General features: G+C 41.4%; 1 protein-coding gene across 1 annotated transcript; it reads right to left on the reverse strand.

Moving 5' to 3' along the window:
- Positions 1 to 313: 313 nt before the first annotated feature.
- Positions 314 to 865, reverse strand: LOC132044552 (uncharacterized). The gene has a single exon (XM_059435056.1). The coding sequence runs from the start codon at positions 863 to 865 to the stop codon at positions 314 to 316; it is 552 nt and encodes a 183-aa protein (XP_059291039.1).
- Positions 866 to 17,744: the final 16,879 nt, after the last annotated feature.

The following is a 17,744-nucleotide window of genomic DNA, read 5'->3' on the forward strand; positions in this document are numbered from 1 at the left end:
GAGCGTTGTATGTTGGAGATGGCGGTTGATTTTGGTAGTTCTAGGGTGATTGATATACTTGTGGTGGGTTATTTGGGTGGTAATTTTTTTGAGATGGTGCTTGATAAATAGGAACGAACACACGGACACTAGGCGGAGCCGTGTAAGCTGGTACAGTGGTGGTGAAGCTTGGTTGTGTGTAATACACATGTAATGGATAATTCATGAGGGGTGCAGTTATGTGGGTGGATTGTAGTTCTTTTGGGCTTAGGTTTGGAATGTGGGATATGCTTACCACGTCCTCCTTCTTCTTGCGGAAGATTCTTGCAGTCGCTTATCCAGATGCCTTGTTGAAGACACTAACTATTTTCTCGGATTTGAGACCATCTTCTACAGCTTCTCCTATTTTGACCAACTCAGCAAACGGTCTTCCAGCTATGGACACCATTCTGTCGTAGAAATCAGGCTCCTGGGACCTGATGAACACAGAGACTAGCTCTCCTTCACACATTAGTGGCTGCACGCGGGCTGCCTCGGGCCTCCCCCTGCTGGAAAACTCCCTGTAGTTTTCAGTTGATTTCTGCTTGACCTTTTCAAGAAAATAGCGGTCTGGTACTGTTTCAACATTAAAGTAAAATCTTTCCATGAAGGATTTTTCCATGTCTTCCCAGGTGTGCCATTGACGCATATCTTGAGTTGCGAACCATTCAGCGGCTTCTCCGATTAGACTACGACTAAATAGTCGCATGATTAGAGGTTCATTTTTCTTTACTCTAACCAATTGGTTGAAGTAGGACCGGAGGTGTGCTTTGGGATTCCCTGCCCCATTGAACATCTCAAATTTTGGTATTTTGAACCCTTCTGGCAGGTCCAGATCTGGATGCATGCACAGGTCATCATATCTCAGGCCTGTAGCCTTTCTTGCTAACCTGTTGGATTTCTCCTATAATTCCTCCATCTTTTTCTCCATAGCACTTTCTCGCTTATCCTGTTCGTCTCTCCAGGCCCTTTCTATTTCTTTATAATGGTCTAGCTCCTTATACCCTGCGGAGCATTCGCTGGGGATGTTGGGAGTGAAGAATGAGACCTGGTGGGTGGTATGGTTGAGCGAGGCAGTGGTGGTCTGCCTAGTTGGTTGAGCTGGAGCACGTAATTAGCTTGCCGGATTAATGTGAACAGGATAAGGAACCTGGTAAGAAGGGACTGAGTGAGTGGTCCTTGGGATTTGAGTGTATTTTATTAGTGGAGAAGTGTTACACCTCGTAGTTTTGTACATTGAGATTCGTTAGGTGTTAGTTGCTCAATTGTAGACACTGGAGATATTTCCTAGGATATATGAGATTATATGTGTGCTTATCTTATGGTTATGGAGGTTTAAGTTCATGTAATAGGTCATGGAAGGATTGGAGAACAAGTAAAGCAAGGAAACTAAGTTGTTGGAACTTAGAGAAAGGATGAGCAAGATTTCGTACGATAATTTTGAGCCAATTTGGGGAAAGGATATCTTTTAGCATATGAAGAGTTTTGAAGTAGATTAAAATCCTAAAATGAAGTTCATGAACTCTCGTTTCCAACACAACAAACCGCTCATCGATACGATGTCGAAGTAGAGAATTGTGGACGTTACAAGTCAGGGGGCAGAGTGGAAACGCGCAGCTACAGTGCTTGACATGCGTGCTACAGTGCGCGGAAAGTTCCTGGTCGGTGCAAACTGACCCTAGAACAATTTAAAAAGGGGATTTACCCATTATTTTCATTCAACCACCTCCCCAAGCCTTCCCTAACCCCCTAGAACATTCTCCCAACTTCCTCCATAAAATTTTAGGCCAAATTAAATGAAACCTCGGGATTAGGCTCGGGAAGCGTATAAGGTCTTGTAGTTCTTGTTCTAAACAATAAATCTCGACAAATCAAAGGAGGCCGCCGAAGATAGATAATATTTCAAGCTCTACCAACCTTGATTATGGTAAGGATATTCTTTACTATGGATATTATGAATTGTATCATGGAAATTTAGTTGTTAAAGCATCGTAAAGTCTAGTGATTGGTTATGAAATTGGGGAAACATTGTGTGGGATGTTTTATTGAGCATATTGATGTTGAAGATGATGTTGTTGATATTGGTATTGCTATTGTTGTTGTTTTGTTGGCCTTGTGATTTCGGGCTAGGGATATAAACATGGGAGATCTTTGCCCGAATTCCGGCATATTTTAAGAGGATTTAATTTGAAGGCTTAAGACAAGCATGTGAGGATAAGCCTAACAATAGTATGAATTCTCTTGAATGCAGATTTACGAGCTTGGGAGGAAAAGTGTTAAGTAGTTAAGGAGACCCAAAAAGTATGTTAAGGATGTCCCTTTCTTTCTAAAGGCATGATTCTTTCTTACAAACCTATTCGCGTTTTCCATAACATTCTTATTCCCAGAAGCTAGAAGTTCATGATTCTTAGATTTTCTTATGATGCTAAAGATAAGTATGTTCCATGATGATAATGATGATGATGATGATTCCATTTTTGGAGATTCCAAAGCTTATGGTTTTGATGCTATTATGAGATTATTGAGTTTATTTCATGATTTTATTCATTGTTGTTGATCTCACCTTATGATAATTGTTCCTCCAAGGTGAGATATAGCGATGATGATTGTTCCATAATATAAATTGAAGGTCACCGACCTTACGTCACTCCGATAAAGTAGTAGCTTTTAATTGGGCTCTCATGCATGTTTTATATATATGTAAGTATTTTCTCACACCGTGCCTATATGGCCGGGCAGCACCACTACGGTGGGCGGCTATGTATAATGATAATAACACCGTGCCTATATGGCCGGGCAGCACCACTAGGGTGGGCAGCTATGGATAACGATGATAACACCGTGCCTATATGGCCGGCCAGCACCACTAGTAGGCGGCGTGAGATGGCTACCCCGGACGCGGGCTAATGATGATATTATGTTTAATATGCATGAAAAGTGTTTTCTTTAAAAAGCTAAGCATGCATGATATCCGCCTTAAGGGGCAATCAGATGTACAAGTTATATCTCTATATCATGTTATGTTCCATATCTCTTGTTATGTTGTTATTCATGCCTTACATACTCAGTACATTATTCATACTGACGTCCTTTCTTGTGGACGTTGCGTTCATGCCCGCAGGTAAACAAAAAGACAGACCAGATCCCTAGCAGTTTCATCAGCGGAGTCTCAGAAGCGCTCCATTTGCTTCGGAGCTAGAGGTTATTGGTTTTACTCTTTTGTGTATATACTTTGTGTTACACCCCGTACTTTGTATGTCGGAATATTTTAAGTTGTTTGCGACGAGTTAAAGACAAGACTTTCAATTTCCGATTTTGTTGATTTTGCCTTAAAGCATAAGTCGTATATTCATCTTTCGATGGTATGAAGTGTTAAGAGTAAGGTTGGTGTTATATTTCGCATTTTGTGCGTATTCGGAAAAATTGGAGATAATTCGGAATGGTAAGAAATAAGGCTTTAGATGGATCTTACTTAAGGTGCATGTGATGTCTAAGGAAATATTGAATGTGAAAATATTGAGGAAGGCCAAGGGCAAAAATTGGAATTTTGAGAATTTGTTTCGGGAATTACAAAACGAGATTTATAACCAATTGGGCTCAAAAAAATAAAAAGGAAAAAGAGGCCCAATCCACCAAGGGGTGGCCGGCCATGAAGTGAAAAGGAAAGAAAAGAAAATGGGCCAAGCCCATGTAATTATTAATGGTAATAAAAAGAAGAGAAGGGGGCCAAATGAATTTTCAAGAAACTTCAAGAAATTGAGAGAAAGAAGAAAGAAAGAAAGAAGGAGATATCAACCATGGCCATTCGGCCATGGTCTTCAACTTTTGTCCCTTCAAATTTTTGTCCCCAAAATTATTATCTTGTCGTATTCCTACTAATTCAAGGGCCCTCTCCAACGTGGTATAATTATTTCGGAAGATAAGTCGTTCGTTTCGTCGTTTGGACAATTTGGTGGATTGAAGAAGTTAGAGGAACAAGGTATGATTCAACCCCTTTTTATGTGTTATGAAGGCTTTGTTGATGTTGTAGTATATAGAAAAGGGTGAAACTCATGAGAATATAGGAGTTTGCATGGTGGTTGCATGATTATGTATGTGGCCGTGTGTATGTATATGTTGTATAGGCAAGATGAATAAATTCTATGTTGTATTATAGTTGTGGTCAATGTGGAATTTGTATTGGAAATGAAAGTTGGATGAAATTGGAAAGTTGGCATGTGGCCGTATGGTATAGGTGGAGGAAATGGTGATGGATTTATTTTGTTTAACATGTTAATTGTGTTGTTGTGATCCTTGTAAGGTAAATGGAAGTAAAATGAGGTAAGTTTGCATTGAAATGGAACGTAGAGGTTTATGTCGTTGTAGTATGATTTCGTGTCATTATGATAATTAAGTTGTTAAGGTGCAAATCATGGTTAATATTGATGAACTTGGGTGATGGAAATATGCTATGAATGAGTATGTTAAAGATTAGGAGATTTGGATGAATTATGACTTAGGTGGAAAGTTTGTATATTTTGTATATCTTGTGCATATATTGTAGAAAAGGTACGAAATGCTTTCAAATGGCATTGTAATGATTTTGATTGGTAATGAATGTGAGTATGATGGTATTGATTGGGACATGTGAAGTCGGAATGGAAGTTATTGTATTATATTGGAAAGTGGGCTAGTTGTATTATATCGTGTTTTGTTGTGGTTGTTGATAATTGTTGTTGGGTTGTTGTTGATTGTCTTGAGCCGAGTTTAATTCTCGGGGTGTCGTATTTATAGGGGAGGTGCTGCCGGAATTTCAGTAGACAAGTATTAATTCAAGATTGGAATTTTAAGTCTTATGAATAGTAATTGGTAAAGGTGACCATTTGCAGATTTCTGACGAAACGGGATTTGAGTTTAAGCGAGCGCAAGTCATCCGTAAGGTATGTAAAGCCTGCTCTTTCCTTCTCTTGGCATGTCCTAAGTATGTTAGGCTGAGATTCGAGCTTTGAGGACGACTCTACTCCTCGGAATCCGAGCTTCATTTTGACCCTTTTTCATTCAGTAGAATTGAATTGGAAATGTCCTGTTTTGTTGAAATATTTGCTCAAACACCCGTAGTTCGCCTAAATGATATTGGAGGGCCTTGGATCCTTGTCTACGACCTCGCCAGGCCTAATGACCATGGTTTGGGGTCCGCCGCCTCAATTTGATCGAGGTGGGGCCCACGCGTTCAGAGATCTTCCTATGTCGCTCGTTTGGTATATTTGTGTGATTTTGAAAAAGAACTTTTGGCTATCGCCCCGATTACTATAAAATAGTTATTTTAACTACCTCATTGAGTTTGATAATACATTTTGACACATAAGAACGATTTCAGAAGATTGTAACCATTGTATACTAATTCCGATAAACCTGAAACTTGTTTACGCACTTGCCGACGTTAGTAAATATATTTGGTCACCGAATTTGGAAGGCAACTTAATTATTTATTTACTCATATGCATGTGGCCTTGACACGTGATTATGATCTCTAAAGTTCGGTTTGATATGTTTTCGAATAATGTTTGGAAAAGAACTGATTTAACTATTGTCTTGGCTGAAGGAATGGTGTGCTTTGGTTGTTGTTGAGTTTGTAATAAAAGAAATTATATACGTATGGTCGCTTACGATTACTGCTCGTGTGTATTGTTATTACCTCTTTCGCCGAGTCCGGGCCGGTATGTGTGATATTGTCCATTTGGATACTTGACCGCGGGCGTGCCATGACCATTTGGATACTTGGCCGCGGCATGCGTACGTGTGATATCGTCCATTTGGATGCTTGACCGCGGGTGTGACATGACCGCTGATTCTTGACCGCGGTATGTATGTAAGTGTATTTGTGTATATTTGTGATATTAACGGGTTTGGGTTCCGGGTTCCGCGCGGTATATGTGTGTATGCATGTATGTGATATTACCGCCGGGTTCTCGGCCGCGGTATGTGTGTGTATGATTTGTGTATGTATGACTTGGATGTCGGGTGTAAGTACGTTGGTATTTGGACTAGTATGCTCGCGTTTGGTACACTTTATTTCATCTTGTATTTTTACGCTTTACATACTCGGTACATACTCCGTACCGACCCCCCTTTCTTCGGGGGCTGCGTTTCATGCCGCGCAGGTACCCACAGATGAGCAGATGATGTTAGCGGAAGGTGTTCCGGCTGGATTGGCGAGCTCCATTTCCTCCGGAGCGCTGCCGAGTCAGAATGCTTTGTATGGTGATCGGAGTTATGTTAGAGGCTTTGCAGACGATTTGTCGTGTGTATGAGATGTCCGTTTGTAAGCGGCTATGTAAGCCGATGGTTCAGTACGCATTGTGTTATGAATTTCATGTGTTTATAGATTTGGTTGTGGTTGCAAATTTTATTTGATTTGAAAAAGACGAAGAGTATGTTTGTGTTTCAAAAAAAAATTTCCTTCTGCATTTTGACGTGTCCTGTGGGCCCAGTATGACTATGTGCGGTACGAAAGTCTGCGGGTTCGCTCGGCCCTAGGTAAGGGTCGGGTGCCCATCACACCCTATCGGATTCAGGGTGTGACAAAGTGGTATCAGAGCAGGTCTGTCCTAGGGGTTGTCTGCAAAGTCGTGTCCAGTAGAATCTTGTTTATAGTGTGTTGCGCGCCACATTTATAAACAGGAGGCTACGGGGTATTTAGGATGGTTACTCTTCTTTCATCTCTGAGATCGTGCCATAGGGCCAAGTCATAGGAGATGGGACTCCTTACGCTGATTTGTGATTGCAGCTAAAGAATGACACCGATAGAAGGAAATGATTGATGATGTTGGGAAGTACAAAGCACGCAGGTAAGCACAGGCATGAAAGATATGTGTCAGGTAAGATATTGAAGTATGATTGAGATAAGCTGAAGACTAAAGGGGGAAAGTAAACAAGAAAGTGTAACAGGTGCCGTTTGAGTTGGGCATACGAGGTATGTTTGTTATTTTTGTACAGTTTATGATATTGGGAGCCCTGTGTGGCTGCGATGTGATATGATATGCATATATGTATGTTGTCCCTGTGAGGCATTGTTGGTAATTCCTGTGCACAGGTTTTGAAATAATGAAAAATGCAGAGGAAACTCTGCCAAAATTTTTCTAGAAATAAAGAAAGGAGAATGAGATATGAGTTTGTAATACGACTTGAAAGGTCGTGCCAATGGTAATAGCGAGGTTAAGATAAGAATACAGATGAAGGAATTGTGATGCGTATGAATGAATGGGTAAGACAACTTGTGGAATATTGAGGATAAAGTCACTCAGAAAGGATAGGAAGTTAAGAAGTGTTACCCTATGAGATTGAATACGAATGGGGCAATGTGAATGCAATGAAGATTGTTGTGAAAATAAGCAAAGCTCAGTGGGAAAAGTGGCCAAAGCTATGATGTGATTACGTAGTTAGAATATGAAGGTAAGTGTGAAACGGAAAAAAAAAAAAACAAGCTATGGAATGAGTATGGAAGGGTTTGAGTTAAAGATTAAGAGATGGCATGAGAAAATGTGCCTAGAATGTTACAAGTCGAGTAAAGAGAATTACAAAAAGGAAAAGTTTGAACCGAGATTCTTAAGACCCTATACGATTAGTTGAACATTCGAGGACGAATGTTCTAAAGGGGAAAGGATGTTACACCCCGTACTTTGTATGTCGGAATATTTTAAGTTGTTTGCGACGAGTTAAAGACAAGACTTTCAATTTCCGATTTTGTTGATTTTGCCTTAAAGCATAAGTCGTATATTCATCTTTCGGTGGTATGAAGTGTTAAGAGTAAGGTTGGTGTTATATTTCGCATTTTGTGCGTATTCGGAAAAATTGGAGATAATTCGGAATGGTAAGAAATAAGGCTTTAGATGGATCTTACTTAAGGTGCATGTGATGTCTAAGGAAATATTGAATGTGAAAATATTGAGGAAGGCCAAGGGCAAAAATTGGAATTTTGAGAATTTGTTTCGGGAATTACAAAACGAGATTTATAACCAATTGGGCTCAAAAAAAATAAAAAGGAAAAAGAGGCCCAATCCACCAAGGGGTGGCCGGCCATGAAGTGAAAAGGAAAGAAAAGAAAATGGGCCAAGCCCATGTAATTATTAATGGTAATGAAAAGAAGAGAAGGGGGGGCCAAATGAATTTTCAAGAAACTTCAAGAAATTGAGAGAAAGAAGAAAGAAAGAAAGAAGGAGATATCAACCATGGCCATTCGGCCATGGTCTTCAACTTTTGTCCCTTCAAATTTTTGTCCCCAAAATTATTCTCTTGTCGTATTCCTACTAATTCAAGGGCCCTCTCCAACGTGGTATAATTATTTCGGAAGATAAGTCGTTCGTTTCGTCGTTTAGACAATTTGGTGGATTGAAGAAGTTAGAGGAACAAGGTATGATTCAACCCCTTTTTATGTGTTATGAAGGCTTTGTTGATGTTGTAGTATATAGAAAAGGGTGAAACTCATGAGAATATAGGAGTTTGCATGGTGGTTGCATGATTATGTATGTGGCCGTGTGTATGTATATGTTGTATAGGCAAGATGAATAAATTCTATGTTGTATTATAGTTGTGGTCAATGTGGAATTTGTATTGGAAATGAAAGTTGGATGAAACTGGAAAGTTAGCATGTGGCCGTATGGTATAGGTGGAGGAAATGGTGATGAATTTATTTTGTTTAACATGTTAATTGTGTTGTTGTGATCCTTGTAAGGTAAATGGAAGTAAAATGAGGTAAGTTTGCATTGAAATGGAACGTAGAGGTTTATGTCGTTGTAGTATGATTTCGTGTCATTATGATAATTAAGTTGTTAAGGTGCAAATCATGGTTAATATTGATGAACTTGGGTGATGGAAATATGCTATGAATGAGTATGTTAAAGATTAGGAGATTTGGATGAATTATGGCTTAGGTGGAAAGTTTGTATATTTTGTATATCTTGTGCATATATTGTAGAAAAGGTACGAAATGCTTTCAAATGGCATTGTAATGATTTTGATTGGTAATGAATGTGAGTATGATGGTATTGATTGGGACATGTGAAGTCGGAATGGAAGTTATTGTATTATATTGGAAAGTGGGCTAGTTGTATTATATCGTGTTTTGTTGTGGTTGTTGATAATTGTTGTTGGGTTGTTGTTGATTGTCTTGAGCCGAGTTTAATTCTCGGGGTGTCGTATTTATAGGGGAGGTGCTGCCGGAATTTCAGTAGACAAGTATTAATTCAAGATTGGAATTTTAAGTCTTATGAATAGTAATTGGTAAAGGTGACCATTTGCGGATTTCGACGAAACGGGATTTGAGTTTAAGCGAGCGCAAGTCATCCGTAAGGTATGTAAAGCCTGCTATTTCCTTCTCTTGGCATGTCCTAAGTATGTTAATTTGAGATTCGAGCTTTGAGGACGACTCTACTCCTCGGAATCCGAGCTTCATTTTGACCCTTTTTCATTCAGTAGAATTGAATTGGAAATGTCCTGTTTTGTTGAAATATTTGCTCAAACACCCGTAGTTCGCCTAAATGATATTGGAGGGCCTTGGATCCTTGTCTACGACCCCGCCGAGCCTAATGACCATGGTTTGGGGTCCGCCGCCTCAATTTGATCGAGGTGGGGCCCACGCGTTCGAGAGATCTTCCTATGTCGCTCGTTTGGTATATTTGTGTGATTTTTAAAAAGAACTTTTGGCTATCGCCCCGATTACTATAAAATAGTTATTTTAACTACCTCATTGAGTTTGATAATACATTTTGACACATAAGAACGATTTCAGAAGATTGTAACCATTGTATACTAATTCCGATAAACCTGAAACTTGTTTCTGCACTTGCCGACGTTAGTAAATATATTTGGTCACCGAATTTGGAAGGCAACTTAATTATTTATTTACTCATATGCAAGTGGCCTTGACACGTGATTATGATCTCTAAAGTTCAGTTTGATATGTTTTCGAATAATGTTTGGAAAAGAACCTGATTTAACTATTGTCTTGGCTCTGAAGGAATGGTGTGCTTTGGTTGTTCTGTTGAGTTTGTAATAAAAGAAATTATATACGTATGGCTGCTTACGATTCTGCTCGTGTGTATTGTTATTACCTCTTTCGCGAGTCCGGCCGGTATGTGTGATATTGTCCGCTGGATACTTGACCGCGGGCTGTGCCATGACCGCTGGATACTTGGCCGCGGCATGCGTACGTGTGATATCGTCCGCTGGATGCTTGACCGCGGGCTGTGACATGACCGCTGGATTCTTGACCGCGGTATGTATGTAAGTGTAGCTGTGTATATTTGTGATATTAACCGCTGGGTTCCTGGCCGCGGTATATGTGTGTATGCATGTATGTGATATTACCGCTGGGTTCTCGGCCGCGGTATGTGTGTATGATTTGTGTATGTATGACTTGGATGTCAGGTGTAAGTACGTTGGTATTTGGACTAGTATGCTCGCGTTTGGTACACTTTATTTCATCTTTGTATTTTACGCTTTACATACTCGGTACATACTCCGTCGACCCCCCCTTTCTTCGGGGGCTGCGTTTCATGCCGCGCGGTACCCACGGATGAGCGAGATGATGTTAGCGGAAGGTGTTCGGCTGGATTGGCGAGCTCCATTTCCTCCGGAGGCTTTGCCGAGTCAGAATGCTTTGTATGGTGATCGGAGTTATGTTAGAGGCTTTGCAGACAGTGTCGTGTGTATGAGATGTCCGTTTGTAAGCGGCTATGTAAGCCGATGGTTCAGTACGCATTGTGTTATGAATTTCATGTGTTTATAGATTTGGTTGTGGTTGCAAATTTTATTTGATTTGAAAAAGACGAAGAGTATGTTTGTGTTTCAAAAAAAAATTTCCTGCATTTTGACGTGTCCTGTGGGCCCAGTATGACTATGTGCGGTACGAAAGTCTGCGGGTTCGCTCGGCCCTAGGTAAGGGTCGGGTGCCCATCACACCCTATCGGATTCAGGGTGTGACACTTTGGCATGGTGGAGTCCTGCCCCATCCTTGTGAATTATTGTATTCTGTATAGAGGCTCGTAGACAGATGCATGTAGCTAGATATTCCATAACCTTTTCAGTTCATATTATTGTATAATATTTTGGCAGCCTAGCCGGCTTGTGATGATGGGCACAGATGTTGATGATTATATAGAGATGTGCCATTTCCTTGTGACATATACTCTTACAGATTATGGTACCTATGAGCTATCTTTGTGGTACACCCAGAAATGATTATGAGAAGCATGTTCAGAGGTGCTCGGTAGGTTAGCTCCGGGGGCCTGTCATGGCCCTCCGTTTGGGTCGTGACAAGAAGTGTGGTAGGAAGGACCAACATGGTTTGGGTCAGTGGAACTTAGTGGAGGTAGGATGGTCCCTGGTGGGTATATAGGAAAATGATCGGGCATTGGTGAGCTCAGGGAAGGGAACAGAGGGGGAGGCCTTCTTTCCTCTGTCGAGGCATCCTTGCCCGTATTTGTTGCCTCATTCCTGGCTACCTTTTCTTGGAGAGCTGTAACGGCAGTCAGTAATGTTGCAATCACATCTTTTTGAGATGATACCTGTTGTGGGTCTTGGGTATCTCCGTCACGGAGAGCGAGCTTAGTTCCGTTCTTGGGGGTACCAGTAATCTTCTCTTTTGCTTTTGTCTGCGGGGGATGCTAATACAGCTTTGGATCTTGTGAAGTGTGCCAGCTTTCAGTACTACGCTAATCGGCCTCATTCTATAAGAAAAGAATAACTCAACGGTAGACAAAGTTAGTTACTTATCATAAAGTATAAAAGCAAAATATCACATATTGATATTTAAAGCGCACATAGCACATAAAGTCATATATTAGGCTTGAACACTTTTGACCCTTTTTTCTAAAGGTTCGGATGTTCATGGGCTTTTGATGTTTGGGTGGATATTGGTCCAATGGGCTTTATGGCAGACTTACTCTGGCAAACCCTTCCTTTTTAAACAAATGGGGGAGATTGTAATTTTTATTATGTAGGGGCCAAGTCTTACGTAGACTGCCTACGTATCCCACCTGGGGAAATCAAGCCCTATCGTAGTTCATTTTACAAAAGAAGGATGTATATTTTTCTGAATATCCTTTAAGCTAAACCTAGCTAAAGACATCCCCAGACCAGGCCCGGCTAGGGCTTCCCTCGTATCCCTCCATAGGGACGTCAGGTCGGCGTGGTTCCTACAATATTTATGGGGAGAGGGGGTAACTTTTTATGTGGAAAAAATGGGGACACCTATTATCTACCCAAAAATACAGTTCTGTGAGTCGATGTCCTTACGAACCCGCTCTCTCTCATTCTCCTTCCTTCTTAGCACTGAGGTGGTAAGATGACCAAGATCTCTCCGGTGTTGATCTTATGTTCAAGTTCAAGCTTGAATGCGTGGCACTCTTCTATGTCGTGCCCCATTGCTCCTGTATGATATAGGCAAAACTTGTTCCTATTGGGCCTTAATGGCGCGGGCTCGTGGGCATGTTCCACGGGTCTAATCTCTCTTAGACTAGCCAGAGTTGAGAATATGCGGGCTTATGATTCTTCAAAGATAGTGAAATCATGTCGCCAGATCTGAGTACTAGAAGTGACTCTTTCTCCAGGGATAATAGGGCGATGAACTAGTAAGGTATGTGGCCCCTACAAAGTCCCAATGATCCTATCATCAATCAGACTACAAATTCTTTTTCGCAACCCTAGGCACTCGTTCAGGGCATGACCAGCCCGGTTGCGGTGGAACGGGCACCTTTTGTATGCGTACACCAACTCGGGCCGCAACCACATAGCCCTAGTGGTGCAAGGCACTCCTGTGGCAACTATCCTTTCATACACCTCCTTATAGGTGACCGGCCGTGGGGCCACTCTGAATGGGGAGGAATGGACTTTAAAGTCTATTCCCCACCAAGCAGGTTCAGAAGGACCTACTCTTCCAAAATTTTCTGATGCCATGGTGGAGGTTGCAGGTACTAGCATGGGTGAGGGTGCATAGAAGTCCTATCCCTCATTGGTTGGGGCATAATAATCAGATTCCTCATTGGCATCATTCTCCTCGTTTGCAAACTCAGGAACATTCCAAATGGTTCTTCTTCCCCCTCAGCCTCTATGTCGATAGTCTCCAATTTCTCTTCTTCCATATTTTAAGGATCTTCCTCTTCTTCTTCGATCTTCTGGTTCTTCCTCCTCGACGGATTCAGAGGCTTCTCGTTAAGGTTCTGTGTCACGACCCAATCTGAGGGCCGCGACGAGCACCCGGTGCTAGCCCACTCGGGCACCCCTTAACACACTTTACATCTCATTCCAGGTGAGCCACATAATTATATCATACTTTTCATTCATCATCAGTCTAATCTCATCGGGCAACAACATATCTATATCATCAATAACATCTATGCCCATATAAATGTACATGCGCCGTCAAGGCGATCAAAATAACATCCCAAAATATAGGCCGACAAGGCTGAACATATCTAACTATATACACAATGTCTACGAGCCTCTAAGAAGGGTACATCATGTCATAACATATGGGCGAGACAGGACCCCGCCGTGCCCATGGATATATATACACAAAAGAATCTATACCAAAAGGTAACGACTCACGAATGAAATGGAGCTGCGCTATGTAGTCCCTGAGAAAATACAGCTATGGGTCCAATCTGTCTCCCTGACCACCTGCGGGCATGACGCAGCGTCCACAAACAAAAGGACGTCAGTACGAAGAATGTACTGAGTATGTAAAGCATAAACAATATCAATATGGAAGCATAGTGGATAACATATGAAATAACATAAGCTGGGGGATAATAGCATCATTGTCATGGCACTTACCTGCTTTCCATAGGGACGTTCCATTTCTATTTCGTACTCGCGTACATACATTCATATCTTTGCTCATTTACTTTTCGTATCCGCTTTCATATTCGGATTCACACCTCCTTTCGTACTCATGCTCATATCATATGCTTTGCGTATTCATAGCCCTTACTTGGCACTTATGTAGTCTTAACATATTCGTACTTTAATTAATGCCATATGCGTAGCATAGTCGTACTCCTATAGATGTCATATACATAGCATAATCGTACTCATAAAGATGTCATACATGTAGCTTATTATATTGCGTACCCGACCATGAAGGTTCGGTGTTTCACGTACCTGGCCCTACCAAAGCTTAGTGTTGTTCGTACCTGGCCCTACCAAGGCTCAGTGTTATACGTACCCAACTGCAGGGGTGTGCGCGCGTCATTATACATATATAGATATACATCTTCGTTATATTCTACCCGGCCATATAAGCTCGGGGTTCACAATAGCCTCTCATGGGCATACATACTTACAAGCTCATATCTATCTTTAGTCGTGTTGCTATCTTCATTCATTGCCTCCTATCCTTAGAGTATTACTCGTCGGACAACTTGTGCGAATTGTGAGAAGTTAGGGGCAAGGCTATCCCGAGAGACTTTCGATTGACTTAAAGGCTTAAATTGTGTATGATTTCAATGTCTTGAGAATGTTAGAACAACATTTGGAGGAAATTGCCATTTTTGGAAAGTAGGCTATTTTGGGAAAAGTTGACAAGTCAAAATTTTCTTTTTATTTGGCAAGGTGGCCGGCCACTCTTTAGTGAGCCAAGGCCATATGAATCACATGTTATATTATATATTAAGACTAAGTCATCCTCCACCTTGGCCATTCTAGAGAAATCAAGAAACAAGAAAAATTTGAAGACCAACAATAGGGGGCATTCGGCCATATTGAAAAAAAAATCAAGACCAAAAATCTTCCATCAAAAAAATAATTCCCTCAAGTAAAGTTGCTAAATCAAGGGTGCTAAACAACGGGGTGTTGTTGTTTCGAAGAAATATCCGTTAGCTTCCTCTAACGACCAACTTTGGTCAAGTGAAGAATTGAAGAAGAAAGGTTAGTTTTAATCTTGATTTCTTGTGTTGTAGATGGTGAATATGTGTTGTGTGTGCTAGAAAGGAAGAAATTCATGCTAGGGTTAAGGTTGAAGTTGGCCGTGTATAGTGGTTGTAGCCGTGTGCATGTATATTGTGTATAATCCATGTATTAATATTAGTTGTCATGTTTTCATTGTTGTGGAGTGAAGAAGAGAGTGAAATCATCCTTGGGTGTAGCATAGTGTGTTGGCCGAATGGCCTTCCCCTATGTGGTCTTGGATTGAACAATTGTTGATAGTGTTTTCGTTATCGTCGTTATGGGTTCTATAAGGCAAAATGCAAGTTTGATTACTTAGAATGAAGTTATGTTGGTTATGGCATGATTTGAGAATTTATGTGGATTTTATGTAAATTTTTACATTTATGAATATTGTGTTGTTAATGTGTGGATTAATGTTGTGAATTATGAATTTGGAAGGTAAGAATGTATTTAGTGTCGTCGTCGGGTTTGGAGACAATTTCGGGTGGTTTGGAGCATTTGTCGGATGATTAAAAATATTGTGTCAATTGTTTAAAGTGTTCTTGCATATGATTTAAATGGTTTTGAGTTAGTGCATGAATATGAAAATGTGAATAATAGTTGAAAGTATGAGGTTGGAGTAGAAGTTGTGATATTATGTGGAAAGAAAGACTATATGTGTTATTATGTGTTTTATGGCGATTATTGGTGTTGTTGAGTTGATTGTGATGTTGGTTGGTTGTTGTTGTTGATATTTGCGCCGAGATGATTCTCGGGGATGTTATATATATAGGGGAAGCGCTGCCGAAATTTCGGTAGCCAAATGTGAACCTAAGATTGAAATGTTAAATCTCATGAATAGTAATGCGGTAAAGGTGACCATTTCTGATTTTTGACGAAACGGGATTGGAGATAAAGCGAGCGTGAGACGTCCGTGAGGTATGTAAGGCTTACCCCTTCTTTCTTTGGCATGTCTTAGACGTGTAGGCTTGATTTCACGCCTCGGGGACTTTCCTAATTCTAGAAACCCGAGATTGAAAATGGCTACAATTCATTCAATAGAATTGAAGGGAATGCTTATGTATAGTTGCAAGAATTGTCTAAGTGTCTAGAGATTGCATGAATAGGATCCGGTTACCCTAAAAACCCTAATAGGTAACATCATGAAGCGTATTATACGTAAATTTGTATGTCGCCACATTTGGCCGAGGCGGGGCCACGCGCCCGAGATTTCCGTATGAAGTACCGTTTGACATATTCTTTGAGAAACTTAAAGAAAGCCCTTTGGCTACTATCTTATTTACTATACGATAGTCGTATTGATGGTTCCCTTGAATCGTATGATATGTTCGATACGTAAAGTGTTCGCGGAAGTTCATAACTTTTACTTATTAATTCCGGTCAACCCGAAATCCGTTTATGCGCTTTCAATGACGGTGAATATAGTTGGTCCTTGAGTTTTGGAAAGGAGTCTGTTTAATTACTTGTTATATGCATATGACCTCTCACTACACTGCTCGTGCATGTTATGCTATGTCTTTCACCGAGTCCCGGACCGGGTATGAAATCGTGCACATACTATTGCATTGTTCACCGAGTCCCTCACCGAGAGGGCCGGGTACGCTATTTATACATATATGATTTACTTACCGAGTCCCTCATTTTGGAGGGCCGGGTACGGCATATATGCATACGGTTATATGATCACCATACATGATGTTTGCATAATTTATCTACCGAGTCCCTTGCTTGAGGGCCGGGTACGTTATGTGTGCATACAGATTTAATGATTTGATGTGGATATATATGATACATGCTTCGCAGGTAAGTCTTGATGTCCCGACTCCTATGCGTAGTTCGATATAGTCTAGTTCGGTTACGGTTCTATATATTGTGTTTACTGCTTTACATACTCAGTACCTATCTCGTACTGACCCCCTTTTCTTCGGGGGGGGGCGCGTTCATGCCACGCGTGTGCGGATATATATTCGGGTGAGCCGCCGACTTAGGGTCCCCGTTCGGCTATTTTGGGAGAGCTTCCTTGTCGGAGCCCGATTTTGGTACGATCTTTTGCTACGTTCATGTATATTATTCGGGGTACGGCGGGGCCCCCGTCCCGTCATATATATTCGTATGTTCTGTTTTGTGTATAGAGGCCTGTAGACATAAAACGTGGGTTAAGGTCCTACCTGTACAGTATGTGTATGCGTGTGATATGTTCGGCGGTTATTCACCGCGGCAGCCTTGCCGGCTCGCCTGTATACATGTTTATATGATATGTTGGCCCTGTGTGGCCCTTTTCGGTATTTTTACGAGTGCAGGTAAATTTTGGCTAGTAAGAAAAACAGGGGAAACTCTGTCCGGATTTCCTAAAATTATTTGCGCTATTAATTTTGGATTATGGTACGTACGGGTGTCCAAATCGGGCGCTACTCACGGCCTACGGGGTTGGGTCGTGACAAAAGTGGTATCAGAGCGGTCAGTCCTCGGAGTGTCTGCAGGCCGTGTCTAGTAGAGTCTTGTTTATCGGTGTGTTGTGCACCACACCTATAAACAGGAGGCTACGGGACATTTAGGGTGTTACCTTTCCTTCTGATCTTAGATCGTGCGATAGAGCGGTATTATCAGGATGATTCTCTCCTAACGAACTGTTATGTTTTCAGCGATGCCACCGAGGAAGGCGACGGTTGCCCAGAGGGGCAAGTCCACGCGCCGGCAGAGAGACCGGCAGGGGCCCAGAGAGTTACTAGGGCCCATGCCCAGCCCGAGCCGGAGATTGTGCCCCGGTCGGCTAGTTCTGCCACCCCGTCACCGTCCGAGGA

Source organism: Lycium ferocissimum, unplaced genomic scaffold (assembly GCF_029784015.1).
Source record: "Lycium ferocissimum isolate CSIRO_LF1 unplaced genomic scaffold, AGI_CSIRO_Lferr_CH_V1 ctg4753, whole genome shotgun sequence".
Taxonomy (NCBI): domain Eukaryota; kingdom Viridiplantae; phylum Streptophyta; class Magnoliopsida; order Solanales; family Solanaceae; genus Lycium; species Lycium ferocissimum.